At 43.3% G+C, this 17414-nt stretch overlaps 2 protein-coding genes across 2 annotated transcripts; one reads left to right on the top strand and one right to left on the bottom strand.

The window, feature by feature from the left end:
- Positions 1-1486: 1486 nt before the first annotated feature.
- LOC146445792 (serine/threonine-protein kinase RIO1-like) lies at positions 1487-6073 on the top strand. The gene is made up of 4 exons (XM_085102939.1): positions 1487-1810; positions 2607-3711; positions 4008-4142; positions 5937-6073. Exons 1-4 carry the CDS (start codon positions 1487-1489, stop codon positions 6071-6073), a joined length of 1701 nt encoding a protein of 566 aa, XP_084959065.1.
- A 90-nt stretch (positions 6074-6163) lies between these two features.
- LOC146445791 (endonuclease V-like) lies at positions 6164-10765 on the bottom strand. The gene is made up of 8 exons (XM_085102937.1): positions 10641-10765; positions 10273-10456; positions 7927-8061; positions 7648-7687; positions 7043-7155; positions 6903-6974; positions 6467-6595; positions 6164-6208 (listed from the first exon to the last, which is right to left on the bottom strand). The coding sequence occupies exons 1-8, from the start codon at positions 10763-10765 to the stop codon at positions 6164-6166; spliced, it is 843 nt and encodes a 280-aa protein (XP_084959063.1).
- Positions 10766-17414: the final 6649 nt, after the last annotated feature.

Below are 17414 nucleotides of genomic sequence, written 5' to 3'. Positions count from 1 at the left end.
TGTGTAAGGCAGCCACCTCATTACAACCACTTGATCTCGGCCCGTGTGTGACCGCTATAACCAGGTTCCAGTGTATTCCCTACCATAGTTATTAATGCTCGATACATGAGCACGTGGGTTATATATATAGTAGTTTACAGTGTAACGTTCTAGTGGACTTGATGAATACAGTAGAACTTCTGCTAACGGACCTTCCGAGGAGCGGACCACTTCTATATAACGGACAGATCGAATGGCACGGATTGAACTCGCCATATGTTTAGTGTATAACGAACCTCCGAGCAGCGGATAACCTCCGAATTCCGGATAACGGATAAGTTTTCGTGCCCGAACGGGCTTTTATGCATAGAAATTTACTTCTAATAACGGACCGTGCGGTAACCACACCCACATTGCACAATGTTTCTAAATAACGCACACCAGACGATCACCTTGTCTGGCATAGTCTTGGCTACTCCCTAGAAGAACAGGCGGCGTAAGTTAAGTAGGAAGTTACTCAGTCAGTAGTTATCAACCATAGGATATTGTTGACATTCAGTCCACACTTTCAGAATAGCAGCTAAGCGTGTAGGTAGCTAGATAGCCACTGGCTTCATTAGTAGCTGTACATTTTTAACAACTAGCTATTAAAGATGGACTGACTGAGCCTTCTTTTAGGTTTTATCAATAGAGCTACTAAGGTAAAAATAGTCTAATAATTTAATTGAAGTCAATGGTTAGCTATAGCCACACTGAAACATCGTAGCTATAATAGCTGTTTACAACAATAGCTAATACCATCACAGACATTTCTGCACCGAGACACTCATTGATGTAGCTATACTTATACAATTCACACCTTGTTGAAGATCGTTATTAAATCACAAATAGCGAAATGTGTTATTAAAATTAAATTTTTATCCAATAAGGCAAAACTTCTAATAAAGGACAACCTCCATATAAAGGACAAAATGCCCGCTCCCAACTTGTCCGTTATTCGGAAGTTCTACTGTAATTGTGTTCTTTACCTTGCAGTGAGTGGGCTATGAACCAGCATCGAGACAGCCTTGCCTCTTATGTTGGACATCACAATCTCATGGAATTCTTTGCCATTGCTGAAAATGAAAGTAAAGCAAGAGTCAAGTTCAACTTTCTTCAAAAGATGCTTCAACCCTGTGGTCTTCCTCCTGTCAAGGCAGAGGAGGACTGAACTGTTTATATATACTGGCTCTCAATGCACATCTCTTTTCATTGTCCTTTCCTACGTTTCTCTAGAATAAGGTGTTGTCGGTAGTTACATTGTGAAATTATTGTCTTGTTTGAAGTTGTTTCCAGGCACAAATATGAACCCACTGACTTATTGTGAAGGGTCTGGCTGGCGAGACTAACCAATGCCTGAATTCAGTATAATACATGTACAACTAACGTAAAGGGGGTGGATGTGGGCGTGGCCTTCAGGTTTGCTGACGGTGCAGTTTTCATCGCAACACGTGGTATCTGCTACAACATGAGCACAGTAGCAAGCGACCGTGAAGTCCAAGGACAGTTTGAGGACGCTGATGCTCCTGTGAGAAGCGAGTCGACTGGGAAAGACGGTGGAAAGGCTCCATACCGTGGACAGAGTGATGAAAGTGACTCCGAGGAGTCGGAAGAGGAAGGGTGGTATGACGACGAAGACATCTGTGCCGACTTTGAGGACGAGACCAGGGATTTTACCAAGAAGCTAAACGCTGCTCGTGGAGGTGGCGGTCTTCTATCAGGACAAGGAACCAAGAAGGGACCCACCACTAACATATCAAACTCGGTCCTGCAACTGCCTAAATCTATTCAGGTAGTCCTTGCTTGTACCATAGATTAAACCCCGCCTCGGGGGTGCCTCCTAATGTGCATGCGCTTTAGTGTGAATGTGCATGATTTATATGATATTCGTGTGGTTCTCTGCTCTAGTCAAGAAGATGGCTGCTCAACATGAGATTGTAAGCATGTAGAAATTATATAGTATGGGTACATTGATCAAATGCAACATACCGTAGTGTCCCGGGCTAGCTTCCACTCCCAAGTGCCTATGTAAATGTTTTGCTTTATTAATAGTCGAATGCAAAGCACCCACTCCCAGGTAAGCACCCTAATGATTTTTGTCAATAGAGCCTACCCAGTCTCGATCCCATCCCCTTATCGGCACCCGATAGTTGAGGAAGATTACTGCGGCCAGAATAGCATGTCAACAGTTGTCCCATAGTAAATCCTCCATGCTCCCTACCAACTTAGTTGGGACAGATTACAGCCATCACAGACTGGCGACAGTAAATACTGGTAGTTAAATTAAAGTGCAAAATGCTTGGCTGGCAATGGTTGAAGTTAATCATTGGGTGGCCCCTAGAGTGTGAGAATTAATGATGAATTTTTACGTGCTATATTACCCTGACGATCAAGTTGGTCCCATAATGGCAATGATCGTAGTAATATAACATTATGATATAAGCAATGTCTCCTTTGTTTACCAGTAGACCTCAATACATGCACAGTTAGAATATTACAAATGTACATGAAATATCTGCTACATAAACAACATCATACATGTATATCCTCGCTCTCTTACTCATTGTTTATAACCTTGTGTGCTGTAGCGATTCGAGAACAAGATCAACTTGGGACTGATTGAAGATCGCCATGTCCCTTCATCTGCTACACACAGCTTGCTGGAGATCTCTAAAGAGAGCGCTCGCTATCGCACCAAGGACAAGGCCGACCGTGCCACCGTGGAGCAGGTGCTAGACCCTCGTACACGCATGATTCTCTTCAAACTACTTAGCCGTGGTCTCATCACTGAGATAAATGGCTGCGTCAGCACAGGCAAGGAGGCTAACGTGTACTTTGCTACCAGTCCAGACATGGACTGTGCCGTCAAAGTCTACAAGACGTCCATCCTGGTCTTCAAAGATCGGGACAAATATGTGACTGGCGAGTTTCGCTTTAGACACGGCTACTCCAGGCACAATCCCCGCAAGATGGTCCGTCTGTGGGCAGAGAAGGAGATGCGTAATCTGAATCGGCTCTACACGAGTGGTGTACTGTGCCCAAAACCTGTACTCTTACGTAGTCATGTACTGGTCATGCAGTTTATGGGCAAAGATGGCTGGCCCTCTCCTAAGCTCAAGGACATTCAGCTGTCAGAGAGCAGGGCAAGAGAGCTCTACTTGGAATGTGTGTTGGTGATGTGGAAGCTCTATCACAGGTGCAAGCTTGTTCACGCCGATTTGAGTGAATACAACATCCTCCTTCACGAAGGTCACCTGTGTGTCATTGACGTGTCGCAAGCCGTGGAGCACAACCACCCCCAGGCATTGGAGTTCCTTCGAAAGGACTGCTCGAATATGACGGAGTTCTTTAGAAAGAGTGAAGTTTGTGTCATGACAGTGAAGGAACTCTTCGATTTCGTTACGGACATAAATGTCACTGAAGAGAACATGGAAGAGTATTTGGAGGAGGCCCAAGCTCTTGCCCAGTCAAGGCCTGTTGGAGAGAGAACAGTGGAAGAAGAAATCTCTGAAGCCGTGTTTCAGAAGGTCTTCATACCAAGAACTCTCAATGAAGTAGCTACGTATGAGAAAGACTTCATTGACATGCAAGAGGGAAGAGGAGGGGACATTCTTTACCCTACCATCACCGGACTCAAGCCAGACTTGAGCGGACCTCAGACTCGACCTCAACTCTTACAAAAGACAGAGGATGGTGAGAAATAATATGGTAGTCCTCAGTGTGCACGTTCATGCATGTAAGCATGCATCGAATCTCATGGTGGGGTGATAAAACATGTATTAGTAAAGTTGTTGTGTGATAGAATAGTACATGTCTGATTCATAGTCAATATTGCTGAGGGTTTCGTGTCATTCTCCGAGTACATGTCTACTCTTAACCTAAACCTCTGAGTTTACTTATTCCTCTACGTGGCTTGTTCTCGTGTGCACAGTCATGTTTGTGTACAATGTACAGTCACTCAATGCCCATACTCGTTATGATTCTTGCAGAGCCAGGGAGTGACTCTTCCATCAAAGATGACAGCTCTAGATCTGAATCAGATGAAGAAGCTAGTGGTAGTGACAGTGAATCAGTGAGACATCCAAAGACCCAGTATGTGCACCCAAAAGGAAAAGACAAAGGAGGTACATTGTACGTACAGTCAGAGTGTATGGCTTACATTGGGTGACATGCATGACGTGTATTGAGTCTGGTGGAGGACTACGTCATACACGTGCACAAGAAAGCTAGTGCCAAAAAAATAATCAGGGTTGTGTATGTGAGTGTGTGCAGGTGTCATAGACAATGAGCAAATAAATACTCCCTGTGCTCTGAGCTGAGCATACTATGGCATTGAGATTATTCTAGAGAGACGAGCAGCACAACACAATATTATGTAGTACACCACAGACTTTTTTTCTGTCACTTGACGACCATTTCTAAACACTTGTTTGTGTACAAACTAACACTGTTGTAAGTCTGTTCGAGAAAAGCACAATGCTTTTCAAAGAACAACTACGTGCCAATTTTTCTACAGTTTGACAATTTGTTCAAGTCTGTCCCGCAATTCTGACCACTTTTTCATCTGACGACCTTTACCTGCTCTAGCCACGTATGGATAGAGTGGGTAAAGGTCATCGGACGACAAAGGGTCTATATAGCTTGAGAAGAGATTTTAGCGTCGTCTTGATTTACAATTTTGCTTCCTGTTGCTGAATTCGCTAAGTGAAAGAATGTTCCTCCTCCATCACCCAGCAAAACATGGTGCAAAGCACGTGAACAAAACAAGCCGCACTGAGGTTTTTGCATGACAGCTAGTGCTTTATTTTGTGTGCATGAAAATCACACATTTGTCAGCACTAATACAAAAGCATGTATGCTTAAAATATAACATTCCCTCTCGTACCACACCACCTGCGGTTGACCACAGCACTGTTAGCCTTGTCCCCATCCTCTCTTGGGGGAGGGGGAGAGGAGAGCCTGGTAACCACTGCATGCGCATGTGCCAAGCCTTACCAACAAAACATGGTATTCGAGGTACACCCGCAGTATTATATATTACATTGTTCGCATCTTTGTATTTGGCGCATGTGGCATGCAGCACAGTGGTTACCAGGCTCTCTTCTTTCCCTCCCAAGAGAGCCTGGCACCGTGTGTTTTGACTAGCATGCAACCGGGATATAAAGTTTGAAGTATAATCTTGAACTCGTTAATGTGTATGATTATAATCTTACAGCTCGCTTAGCTCGCTCACTCCTTGATTGTAGCTGTATAGACCAATTAATGCCAATGAATAAACAACACACGCTAGATCAATATAAATCCAGATCAAACTGCCCGAGTATGCTGCACTGGACTATGTACTGCCAAAGGTTGCAGTGCACGATAGCATTGTAGTCTACAATATTACGCATGCGTAGTGCACATCCAGGCTCCTCCCCTCACTCGTTTTAATCAGCTATAGCCAAGTAAGCTCGTAAGCCATCTTGCAGCTTCGTTCACAAAGACGCCGTAAGACTACCAAAAGTAAACGCTTGGGATAGAATTGCTTACACCCGTACAGCATTCATGGACAACCTCGACTTACAAATTCTTCCCTTTCGCTGTCACCACGCCTTACATGTCGATCTAACTTTGGCCTACCGCCGCTTCACAACCGCTTACTCTAATGCTTGCCTTGTGCCATTGCTAGCTCTTTCGATCGACTGCTTCTGTAACATTAAAGCTCAGAGATGCAAAGAAAGCTAGTTTTTTGACAGGGGTCAAATGGCTTCCAGTGATACTTTCCTGACTGACGGACAACAGTAAGATTAGTATAATGATACTGAGTTTGCACTACCAAGGGCTTGTATACACAGACTATGAACCCTTGGTACGTGTTAGACACGTCTAGAATTTTTTTGTTAGTTAACAACCGGTGGGTTTATGCTCTTGAACAGATCCAGAAATGGCTGAGATGAAGAGAGCTCATAAGCAAGCAGTCAAGGAAGAGAAACGGGAAAAGAGGAAGAACAAAATACCAAAACACATGAAAAAGAGAAAAGAAAAGGTCATCAAACAAAGACATGGAAAATAGTAAAGAAATTAATATGCCTGTCAATGTATTTACATGTATTCTGTGCATACTTCTGTACACAATTAATGTCAAAGTTCTGACCATACACTGTCATGATTTCTGAGTCCTTATCAATTCTCTTGACTGAATATCAGCCTGGAGAGATGGACAGATATTGATGGTACACGTACATGAAAAGTTTGAGTATAGTTACACCTTCATCTAGTAACCTAGGGAAATTCCGATGTACTTGCTAAAGCTAAACTATCCTAATTCAGCAAAAGGCAGAGCCACCTACATGTAGGTGCCTAGCCTTGAGAGCTAGGGTTGGTAGGTTAAAAAGCTCTTTTGTCCCATGGGAACTCTCCCTACATGTACATGTTATGGCATATAGTAGAGATATGGCACACTTGCCTGTCGTATTGGTTCTGGCACTCGTTTTATTGAGCATGCTATGACCAGCTGACGAGCAGTTTTCAGGGAGATTTTGTGCCCCACGGAAATGTACACAGGGTTAGGTGCATCGTCGGAAGTACGAAGGGCCTGGTGGATGTGTGCAACAATGATTGTAGAAACAATGTAGATTATGCACGAGTACGTGACAATGTGTGTCAGCTAAATGCTTTTCAATGCAAGTGTAACATGCTAACCTGTATGTTTTTATAAAAAGACATCCGTGATACGAGGCGATTGATTGACTGTCATGCAGGGAATAGCCCAGTTATGATAAAGAAGGTGTTAAAAACTACCCCTGCTGTGAAGCTTTGATCTTGAGTCCTACGAGTCTTAAGACTCATTTCCATGAGACGAGTTCTAATCCATGATAAAAACATTCACAGTAGGCACTCACCACACCCCACACGCGGCTTGAGTCCCCTACTAGATCAAAATAGTCTCCTTTTTTGTGCAAGTTCGCCGCAATCTAAAATCGGGTGTAAAATGTCAATCGATAAGTTATTTCCCTCCACTACGGATATGTACATGACACACATTTTCCTTGTGGAGGGGCCCTTTTTTCAGCCCATCAACATGGTAAAGGTTCTTTCCAACTCCAACACATGGGATCCCAGCGAGCACTCCAAGGTGGCTAGCAAGACCAAACCCTATAATCATAATTCAAGTCAGTGTAATTAATAGTAAATCTGAACTCATAAAAAAGTACCATCCGTGTCAAAATTCAATCTATGATACATGGGTTGCGGTGGAGGGATAACTAATGTTAATATTTGTGCATTAAGGGGGCTTGTCCAAATTCCTAGTGGAAAAAGTAACGTCATTATGACGTTAACATTTTACCCCCCCTCTCACAGATATTGGGCTGGGTGTTTGTTTCTACATGTGCTCATCCTAGTCCTTTGTTGCAAACGTCACGGACATAGACCCACTCCCCCCTAACGTCATAATGATGCTAATTTTTCCATAAGGAATTTGGACAAGCCCCTAAAAATACAATCTTTCTGGTTGTAAGCAGGACCGACTACATACATGAATGTCCATGCACCAACCCAACACCCACAGGCCTCAGAAATGGCACATTATAGTCCATCAACTTTTGACGTTGTTGTGTCCGAAACTGCCAGCGATTCTGACATTACCTCTAGGATGAAGGACTCCATTACCATCCACGAGTATAGCCTGTGAAATGACAACAAGCATTGCAGATTATTCTAATACAGTGGAGCCTCCAAATAAAGGACACTTTGGGAGCGGACATTTTGTCCTTTATTTGGAGACTGTCCTCTGGTGGGAGGTTCGAATCGCTATCGTAAGCACTAGAGTAATTCAAATCGGTGCCGTAGCCAGTGTCCTTTACATAGAGGTTGCCCTCTGGTGGGAGGGTCCATTATAGGAGGCTCCACTGTACATTTGCCTACCTGTGGGAGGAACTGTGGGTATTCAGTTTTGACGGCCGCTAGTCTGTCCAGTAAGAAATTTACTTCACGAAATGCCAAGAATCCAGGAATGTATGGCTCCTTCATGGTGACCTCTTTCGAACTTGTGTGAACCACCTGATGATATAAACAATCAATGCAGCTGTAAAGTACATGTATAGCACACACAATTGTGTGTCGTGGTGTGCAATCCAAGTAGCCTCGTCCCCAGGCCACTCCCAGTTTCTAAGGGAGTGGCCTGGGGACGAGGCTACAACCCAAGCTCTTCACAAGGATCTAGGAGCATGTCCAACATTTCCAAGCTCAACAATGTACTTTATCCTCGAGGGATAGAAATTGTACTGCATTGCATACAGAGGTCGAAGGCACCACTTGGTGGTTCTTGTGTAGCTTAGACAGTGGGAAGAAGTTAAAGGCATTGTGTCACGATATTATAAGCGGCGATTGCTGCTGATTGCTACTATACTTGGACCCGTTATACGGAGAACCGTAAACACTACGGATGTCCCACGGTTATCGATGGTTGAGGCTCCTTCGAACAATGTCATCCTTGAGGCTACCCGGTGCTTCCTTGGTCTCAGCGTCCTTCTCAGGGAAGAGTCTGGCTAGCGAGACTAGCTATAACCGTTGTTTTTTTGAGCTTCGCCATAAGTTTTTATCACACTGGTGAACCTTGAATAACAGACGTTGATTGAAAAGAGAGCTAGGGTCATTTTTCAATCAAGTGGGTGCGGTAGACTTGTGTCACATGCAACTTTAATTTATTAAAACAGCTCTTACATTGTGACACAATGCCTTTGACGGCTGTGGTATAACTACCAATTAGCATGGATGGACTACGTACACCCAAAGTGAGCAAAAACGAGTAGCCATATTCCAACTGTGACATGTGGCCACACTGGCCTCAGCCTCTACGTTAGCAGTGCTACTCACAATCAAAAGCAATGACAAGAGTGCATAAGTACTATTGCACAGGTACTAGATAATGGATGGGTAATTGTAATAATAGGATTTAATAAAGGGTGTGATTGATAGGAGTTGCCAAAAGATGTGCACGATACAAAGAGCTCGTAGTCAGTACCAATCACTTCAAAGAATTTTTGAAGCCAGTTAGATATGCTAAATTCTTCAAAACTGGCAATTTCGGAGGTAACAAGAGTGACGACATAACCAATTAACATACAAACCAATCACTTTTCCCCTTGTACAATGTATGTGCACATGGGATAAAGATATGCACCCCCTTGCCCCACAGTTCTGACACTATTCAATTGCCCACCTCCACTTAATCCAAGAAAATACAATTGTACCTTGCATTGTCTTCATCAGCTAGACCCTTTCTCAATGCTGAGTTTAGCGCAATAGCACTGATCTCCTTGGGAAATTCTTTTAAGTACATACACATGTATATACACAGTCTGATATAACGTTTCTTTTGTGGGGGTGGGGGGTGGGGGCACAGATTGATACACTATGATCATGCTTGCTCTGATGTATAATTTGAGCGCACATACCCGTACCCCGGCCCCGCGAGGGAACGTCCATCATCTGTATGTTGATCCATCCAACATTGAACTTGCAGTAAAACAACACACTCATGTTCAATGGCTGAAGACTCGGAAAGCTCGATAGCTTTGAGCACATTAATTATTACATTTGATGAGACTGCTGCCTTACTGGGCTACACTTGTTTACAGGAAGAACAAAAGAAGGCTCTGTACGTGTTAGACACTTGTAGCAACATGCTTGTGGCTTGATACAAGAGGACAATAGAAATGCATGATTCATTAACCAAGCCTTTCAAAGTGAAAGAATGTTGGTTATTTTTCCTGGTGTTGATATAGTCTTATGGCATCTTCCACCTAACATAATTTTATTCGCTGAGATTGAGCAGACACATTTAAAGTGCGCATGGCAGTCGATGTTGGTTGTGGTTGATAAAAGCGCTAGTGGCCAATAGAACTAGAAATGTACAATTTGTATGATTCACGGATATTACCAAGCATTTCAAAAAAAAGGAATTTAAGACCATTTTTTGCCGATTCAGACAGATCATTATCAGGTGACTTAGGAGTCTCTCGGATGCCTAGATCTCCCAGAGTGGCGATTTTCATTTCGCAGCAGTCGACAGACATAATAATGAAACTGATTACTTTACTCCTGCTTGCACATGCGAGGTACAATGATTATTGTGCCCACTACCCAGTATAATCACTTTCAGAAGCCAACTGCTTCATACTTGTAATGCTAGACTGTGATATGTATATTCAAACTCAAGGATATATTCTACATCTGTGCCCAAAGTAAAGTCACACTGCTGTTGCCTACCTCAAGGTCAGGGAAAGTGAGAACTGTTAGCATGGCACAGGCGCTGTTAGGTTTATCTTTAGAGAATGATATGTCCACACCAGCAATGTGGTGGAGGCCATGAAAGAGATTCTCTCCATTCTGCCAACTCAGCACATCCTCACCATCTTCCTGTACCAGCTGTGCTTTCAGAACCTCTTGTTCTCTGCAGTATATTGATGTAAATCTCTTAATCACAAGTCAAACTGTGACCAATCTTGCTTCAGCATTCATGACATAGTTGAAGTGCAAGGCTTGCAATAACTATTTGCAAGTAGACCTGACACCAACATGCACTCTAACCTCTCCCATTCTTGTCTTTTAGCAAGCTCCTCTGGAGATAAGGAGACCTCTTTGTCTTCAACCTCTGCGTGGATATTTCTTCAAGGTGATACACGGTAAAAAGTTTACACAAACCATTAAACTCCGCATCTGGAGGAGCTTGCAGACTGATGTTTGGTGCTGAGCTCGCCATTTTGAGGAGCCACACCCACGTGGGCGGACCTAGCTACTTAGCTACTGTACTGCATAATTATGCTAGTGGGCTGAGCTGAACTGCAAGTTGCTAAGCAACAAAATATCGAGCAAAAGATCTGAGCCCTGTGTACACACTAGTGGTATATTTTAAGCATAGTAAATCTCCGCTGACTTGCCCTACTTTCTACTGTCGAAGTGCTGGAGAGAGAGATCTACCCGACTAAAGGATCACGCAGTGCAAGACTCGTTCTAATTAATGAGCACCACAAACCGTAGTGCTATTAGAACACGATGGGTGATGAAGAGAAGCAAAATGAAGCTACAGCAACGGAGAGCAGTGATACTGGCTTTTCCAACAGAAGACTTCACAATTACCCCCTAATTAGAGTGAGTACATACTAACATAAAATTTGGACGGACAGACGACCCTGTACCACAATCATTGTCATTAGTGGGCTGTGAAATGGTCGCATAATCAACTAAACTGCAGTTGTGTAAACTTAGCAAGTGCGTGCAGTACCGTGCTGTAGGTTTGCATATAGCCACAGTTCAAGTTGACAGTTGATCACATTATTTGTCGGAGATCATGTATATACCTGCCTGGTATCCACTACTTAGAGTGACATCACCATAACAAAGCATAAGCACAATACCACCAAATACGAGTGACGTACTCTTCCAAATACTTGTACACACCTGTTTTTGCATACTGTATATATATGTTTTAATTGACTATCCGCTCTGAAGGTATCCAAATTACGGTAGTTGCATCATTGTGCAGCATTCAGATATGAATGAAGAGATGAGGGTGGAGGCCATGGAGCTTTGTGTCACAGCCTGTGAGAAACATTCAGCCAGTAATGAGGTATGTGTATACAATACCAGGCACCGTACTCTGAACAACACACAACTGGGAACAGCAATACACATTTGACCTTTTTAAGAGGTTGTCTTTCGTTTGACGCAGAATTTTTTTTTGTCAAGGGAAGGGAGAGACAGTATACATGACTGTATCAGTGTTGCGTCGAAGCATCACCACCTGGGGATGTATATGGAAGCATGCCTCCCCCCCCCACCCCTCCAGTACTATCTTAGGAGCCCCGAAATTTATCTCCATTCATGTTTAATATACCGTACAGCGAGAAATTTCACATGGTGCAAACTTTCGTGGATCAGCTACAATGACTAGCTACCACAAAACTAAATACCGCTAATGGTTAGCAGCCCTGTTGTTACCGCCTTACACGTGTGCATGCTTGTCTCAAAGGAACTGTTAAGAGTCTCTGGTGGTATTTACACGAAAGTTTGTACCGGTGAAAAATTTTCTATCGTATAGCCGGAAATATTGGCAGTATTTAACTTTGGCGGTTTGGCCCCTAGTCGCCATTGTAGAAATATTGGCGGGTTTTTAATTTGGCAGTTCGGTAAGGATCGCCACACGTATATATGCAAGTATAAAATATTGGCGGACTTTAATTTGGCGGTTGTGAGCTAGACCGCCAAACCGCCAAACTTAAATCCCCGCCAAATTTTCCGGCTATACGGTATTACGTGATATATAGAAAAAAATTCTGTTTAATTGGCATTGTATGGTTTGTGTGTGTGTGTGTGTGTGTGTGTGTGTGTGTGTGTGTGCGTGTGTGTGTGTGTGTGTGTGCGCATGGGGGGATTACTTTATGACACCTCCTTGTGTGAAGTGTAAGACTTAGTCTATGTTCAATAATTGTACGCATACACAACATTGCGCTGATTATAATGGTATCATGAAACCAACACACATGACATTGTACAACTCTCACCACCGTCGATGAAGGCTGCTGCCAAGATGATCAAAGATACAATGGATAAGAAGTTTGGTCCAGCGTGGCATGTCGTGGTAGGGATGGGATTTGGATTCGAGATCACTCATGAAGTCAAGAACCTACTATACATGTTCTTTGGTGGTAACACAGCCATCTGCCTCTGGAAGTGTGCGTGAATGGACCGCCCACGTGTTGGCACATACCTCCACTCTACTGTATCCTGTAAGCTAGCCATCATCTGGTACTCTATCACTTAGACAGAATTCCAATGCTACTTTTGAATAGTCGAACATCATAGGGCTATTGTGAGCATACACATTTGTCTCTGTGAGTTATTGCTATTCAAGCACTCTTTTGAATTACCCCATTTGTGATACACAATGTCACATGTATGTAACAGCAAGTTGTCTATAACATCACTTTTGCTACGTGTGATTGCTGTTAGCACTAGCCTTTGGGATAGCAGGAATCAGTGTTTCATTTAGAGGGGGGTGCCCTGGGATTCCCCCCCCCCCTAAATTCTGAGAAAATTTAATTAAGATAACCCCAGAGTGCACCAGATTGCATCTCCGAGCATCTAAAATCTCAAAATTTTCTGGGGGAGCATGCCCCCAGACCCCGCTAGATGCCAATCGACATAGCCCATTGTTTTAGGACCCTTTGGGCTCTATCCACTATCCCTTACATTCTATATATGTCGCTGTACGTTTTGGGGGGGGGGGGAAAGCACCGCCGTTCGAGTCCCCCCTAAAGAAAAAATCCTGCATGAAACCCTGGGAATGTACACAAAACGCTTGCTTGTGATTAGCTATCGTGGAAGAGAAATAAATAGCTATGAAATTGTGGATCGACATCACACACCAAGTCACTTGTAAAGGTCAAGGGTTACAGATAAAAGTTACATTCCACTAGCATACACTCACACAAATTGAAACAGACTGCACACAAGACACACAATGAATATTGGTAATGGTCATCAAATGACCCCAGTAGAGTTACATGTAGAGCTACTCTCAAATGGAAAGTTTGTTAGTCTTGTTGATTCATTCTGTTCGTTAACTAGTCCAACTTTACTAGATCTACGATCTCTATTAAATTTATCTGCAAACTCCCGCACCTTCATCTTTGCTCTATCCCACTGACTGCTCTCAGTCAAGTCAACAAACTTAAAGTTAGCAGTCTCTGTAAACTTGGTCTTGTACTTGCGGTAGGGAATGTAGAGACCCATGATGATCAGCAATATAACCACGGCAATCAGAATTCCTAAGATGGCTATCAGAGTTGATGTCGACGCAACCACTACTTTAGATGGATCTGAGAGCGAGTGTGTGAGTGTGTGAGTGTGTGTGCATGTGTGTGAGTACGTGTGTGTGTGAGACACCATAACAGAAGCAACACGACAGGACAGGTGTTTGTGTACATGGACAGAGATAGAACAATGGGAGCATGCATGCTATTCACCAGTCCACCATTAGACTTACTTTGAACCACAGCAAAAGGGATTGTTCTGTTGGCTCTGCTGGCCTGGTTATAGAAGGCAGCAACAAACACGTACTGTCCAACCTGGAAGAATATCATAGGCTCCCCCACAGACGAGCCATTCATCAGTCTGCATGTGTAGATTGGTGATGGGGTGATGGTGGGCTCATGTGTTGGATCTGGATCAACAGGATGATGCAAAATGGAGCCCAGTGTAGCGATATACCAACATGCTATGATGGGACGTCTGCAGTGACGTAATAGGTGTGTGTGTGTGTGTGTGTGAGAGAGAGAGAGAGAGAGAGAGTGAGTAAAAACAAAGGGGAGGGGAGATGGTAAGTTGACTTGTCAATGTAAACACTCACGATCCATGTGCTGATATGATCACAGTTGCCTCGACATTCACTTGAAACTTGTTACCTTCATTGATCGTCATTGTAATGCCAGACACTGGCTCTGTGCAAGAGGAAAATCAACATACTACAGAGAAATGTCTCGATCGACATACATGTACACACAACAGCTCGCATCTGGATGACGTCTCTCCAACTAGTCTTGCTAGTCTAACCCTACGGTCCCCTCTTCCTATTACAATGTACTTCACAAATTGACTCGAGTCTCATTTCCACGCACAATCTGAGTTGGTTGTTTACAACCCAGCATAATCAATAGGAATGGAAAGTTAGTCGAGCTGGCCATAATATCTCTCAAGAGTCTCAGATAGATTGAGAAAGTGCACAAGCTGTATACCCACACGTCAAACATCAGCGTCCAGTATGGAGCGGTACCAGTTCTGATCCTAAGGTTGCACATTATGACTAGATACCGGACACACTATACATACCTAGCACATTGACCTGTCCACTGTGTACCGCATGAAATGCCTTGGTGCCGTCCTCGTTGATGGCTACGGCATCCACTGAGTAGTTGTATATCCCAGCTCTCTCGTAGACATGAGTCATGCTATCGGCATTCGTGTAGGGTTCACTATCACCATCACTGAAAGTATACTTGAAGAACATGTCTCCTTCAGAATGGTTCGTCTCGCAGAGGAAGGTAATGTTACCGATGAGATAATGCTTTCTAGCACCATTATCACCGTCGTCATTCGACCTCAACACATCAACATCAACAGGAAACGGAGGATCAATGTTAGGGGAGAACGGGAAAGGTGAGAGAGATGGAAATGCTGGATCATTCTGAAGAGAGACATTCAACTGCAGCCCATGGTTCACTGAAAGAAAGAAGGGGGGAGGAGGGAGGAGAGAAAGAGGGGACAGGGGTGAAAAGAAAGTACAAAGCAATCGAGGATTGACTATCGTTCAGAAAGCTAGACGCTCCTTTCCTTGAGGTGAGGGGCCTAGTTTGCTAGACTAGGATAGGTCACTGGTAATGAACGGTGCCAAGTACACACACAGAGAGATGCTGCTTTAGCCTAACTCAAATGAGACAACATCACCAACCTGCAACAAAGGTGCTTGTTCTTGCACATCCAACAAAAACCTCTTCTTCTTCATAAACAAACACGGAAATGTTTGTTGGTCCAGGATTCTTCCAGTCAACGTCGATGGCCACTTCAGTATTATTGTGAAAGCACGCAATTAACTCAATGTCACGGATTTTAGGGGGAAAGATGCAGACATTGTAGAGTAATGTAGTGTTGATGTCCGATGAATTGACGCGTGCAATTACAGAAGACTTGGACTGGTAAACGGCAACTGGATCAGCCTCTAGTGTCACATTTCCATTGCACAAGTCGAAAGCGATGCTAACGAATTCTTGTAAAGTGCAGTTAACTGTGAACAAAAAGAACAGAATGAAGCTGAGATTAATCATACACGATATATACGTATCTATAGATCACTTGAAGAGTAGAGCTTTCTAATACCTTCCGTGATTGTGTGGGCACTGCATGTTGATTCACAGTAACACTTATTTGAGACTCTAAGGCATCATTCAAGGGTCAACAGCAAAGGTAGAATAATCCCTTCATAGATAAACAGCACACAGTATTCTGTATGTGACTGAACACACAGTTTGTAGCCAATATCTCAATTAAGCATTTCGAAGTAAACCACTAAACAAGATTCTTGCTCACAATGTCAGGTTTTAAGTCTACATGTAAGTCGCAGTTTTCACTTGGTAATAATTGCTACTCAGGATAGGATAGTAGCAAGAGTGCACACTTAGGAGTAGGATTTGGTAGCCTCATTCCCTCACAAATTCCCAGCCTTTCAATGTTGCATGCTGAAAAGGGGTAGGATCTGGGATGTCAGTTGATGTGAGTGCCATTTGCCTAAGACTGACTTAGTTGCCTATCCATACATTTACAAAGCTATTGGAGCATGCGCTTGTAACTCCAAAGGAAAAAATCATGCACCTAACAACGAACAGTGCATAACAGCGATGCGCATAATGTGGTGGGCATGTCCGGCACTTATATGAAAGTGGAAGTGTGCTTAATAATGAGCACTTTCTACAGTAGCAGATCATGCGCTTATAAAAGAATATGCGCCTACAAGCAAAATACGCATAATAACGTGCGAGTACAGTAGAGTATGTTCCAGATGTCACTCACGTGACACTGACTTTCAAGTTCGGGATTTGAAGCATGCCAAGAGCAATGAGCATCCACTGAGCTCATTGTCACCCACTTGTCACTTATGGAAAAGTGAAAGGGAATTTGTTAACCACTGTAGTTTAACACATCAGCATTCATTCAGGGTGCAAGCCTTTTTTGGATGCATCGTACACACAGTACACAAACTACACTTAACAAGTGGTTCAGAAGGCACAAATACAATTAACAGGTGATCATCGCATTATACCTCTTTACATATATACATGTATTAACAGGTGATCATCGCATTATACCTCTTTACATAATACATGTATTATCATCATAATGAGACAGTGGGGAAATTGCTGTGTGGGAGCTATGCCTGACTGCACATGTGTACGAAGCAATACTGCGTGGACGCATGCAAGCATAAAGAGGTATTTGAATCGACTAGCACAATGGTTCAACCGCTTGACAAGTGCTACAAATCGGTGGTCAAAACTGGACAACCCATGAAGCATAATCGATGTGAACTTACGAGCTTCCTAAGGTGGAAGAGTGTGGTCTAGTACATAGCAATTATGTCAGCATCAAAAACAAAGCTCCACTTAGAGACGCTCGTATACTCACAATTTAATGGAAGCAGCAAGCACATAACTGCACAGCATGCATGGGGTTTGCAAATAATGTATAGACCTCCTGAAAGCTTGCAAGCATGATATTTATCATAGCTGTATAGGTGTACAGCCAAGAATAAGGTAATAATTGAGGAAACCTCACTGCACAAGCCTCCAAAATGGCTGAGG

Source organism: Pavona decussata, unplaced genomic scaffold (assembly GCF_977016875.1).
Source record: "Pavona decussata unplaced genomic scaffold, jaPavDecu1.1 SCAFFOLD_3824, whole genome shotgun sequence".
Taxonomy (NCBI): Eukaryota; Metazoa; Cnidaria; class Anthozoa; order Scleractinia; family Agariciidae; genus Pavona; species Pavona decussata.
The sequence above is the reverse complement of the archived record's forward strand: the minus strand, read 5'-3'. Positions and strand labels throughout refer to the sequence as shown.

Coding starts and splice junctions, on each gene's coding strand:
- LOC146445792 (XM_085102939.1), top strand. CDS start 1,487: ATGAGCACAGTAGCAAGCGACCGTGAAGTCCAAGGACAGTTTGAGGAC. Junction 1,811..2,606: donor AACTGCCTAAATCTATTCAG/GTAGTCCTTGCT, acceptor TGTGTGCTGTAG/CGATTCGAGAACAAGATCAA. Junction 3,712..4,007: donor CTTACAAAAGACAGAGGATG/GTGAGAAATAAT, acceptor TGATTCTTGCAG/AGCCAGGGAGTGACTCTTCC.
- LOC146445791 (XM_085102937.1), bottom strand. CDS start 10,765: ATGGCGAGCTCAGCACCAAACATCAGTCTGCAAGCTCCTCCAGATGCG. Junction 6,975..7,042: donor GGCCCCTCCACAAGGAAAAT/GTGTGTCATGTA, acceptor ACCCGATTTTAG/ATTGCGGCGAACTTGCACAA. Junction 6,209..6,466: donor TGCCAGAACCAATACGACAG/GCAAGTGTGCCA, acceptor CCATCTCTCCAG/GCTGATATTCAGTCAAGAGA.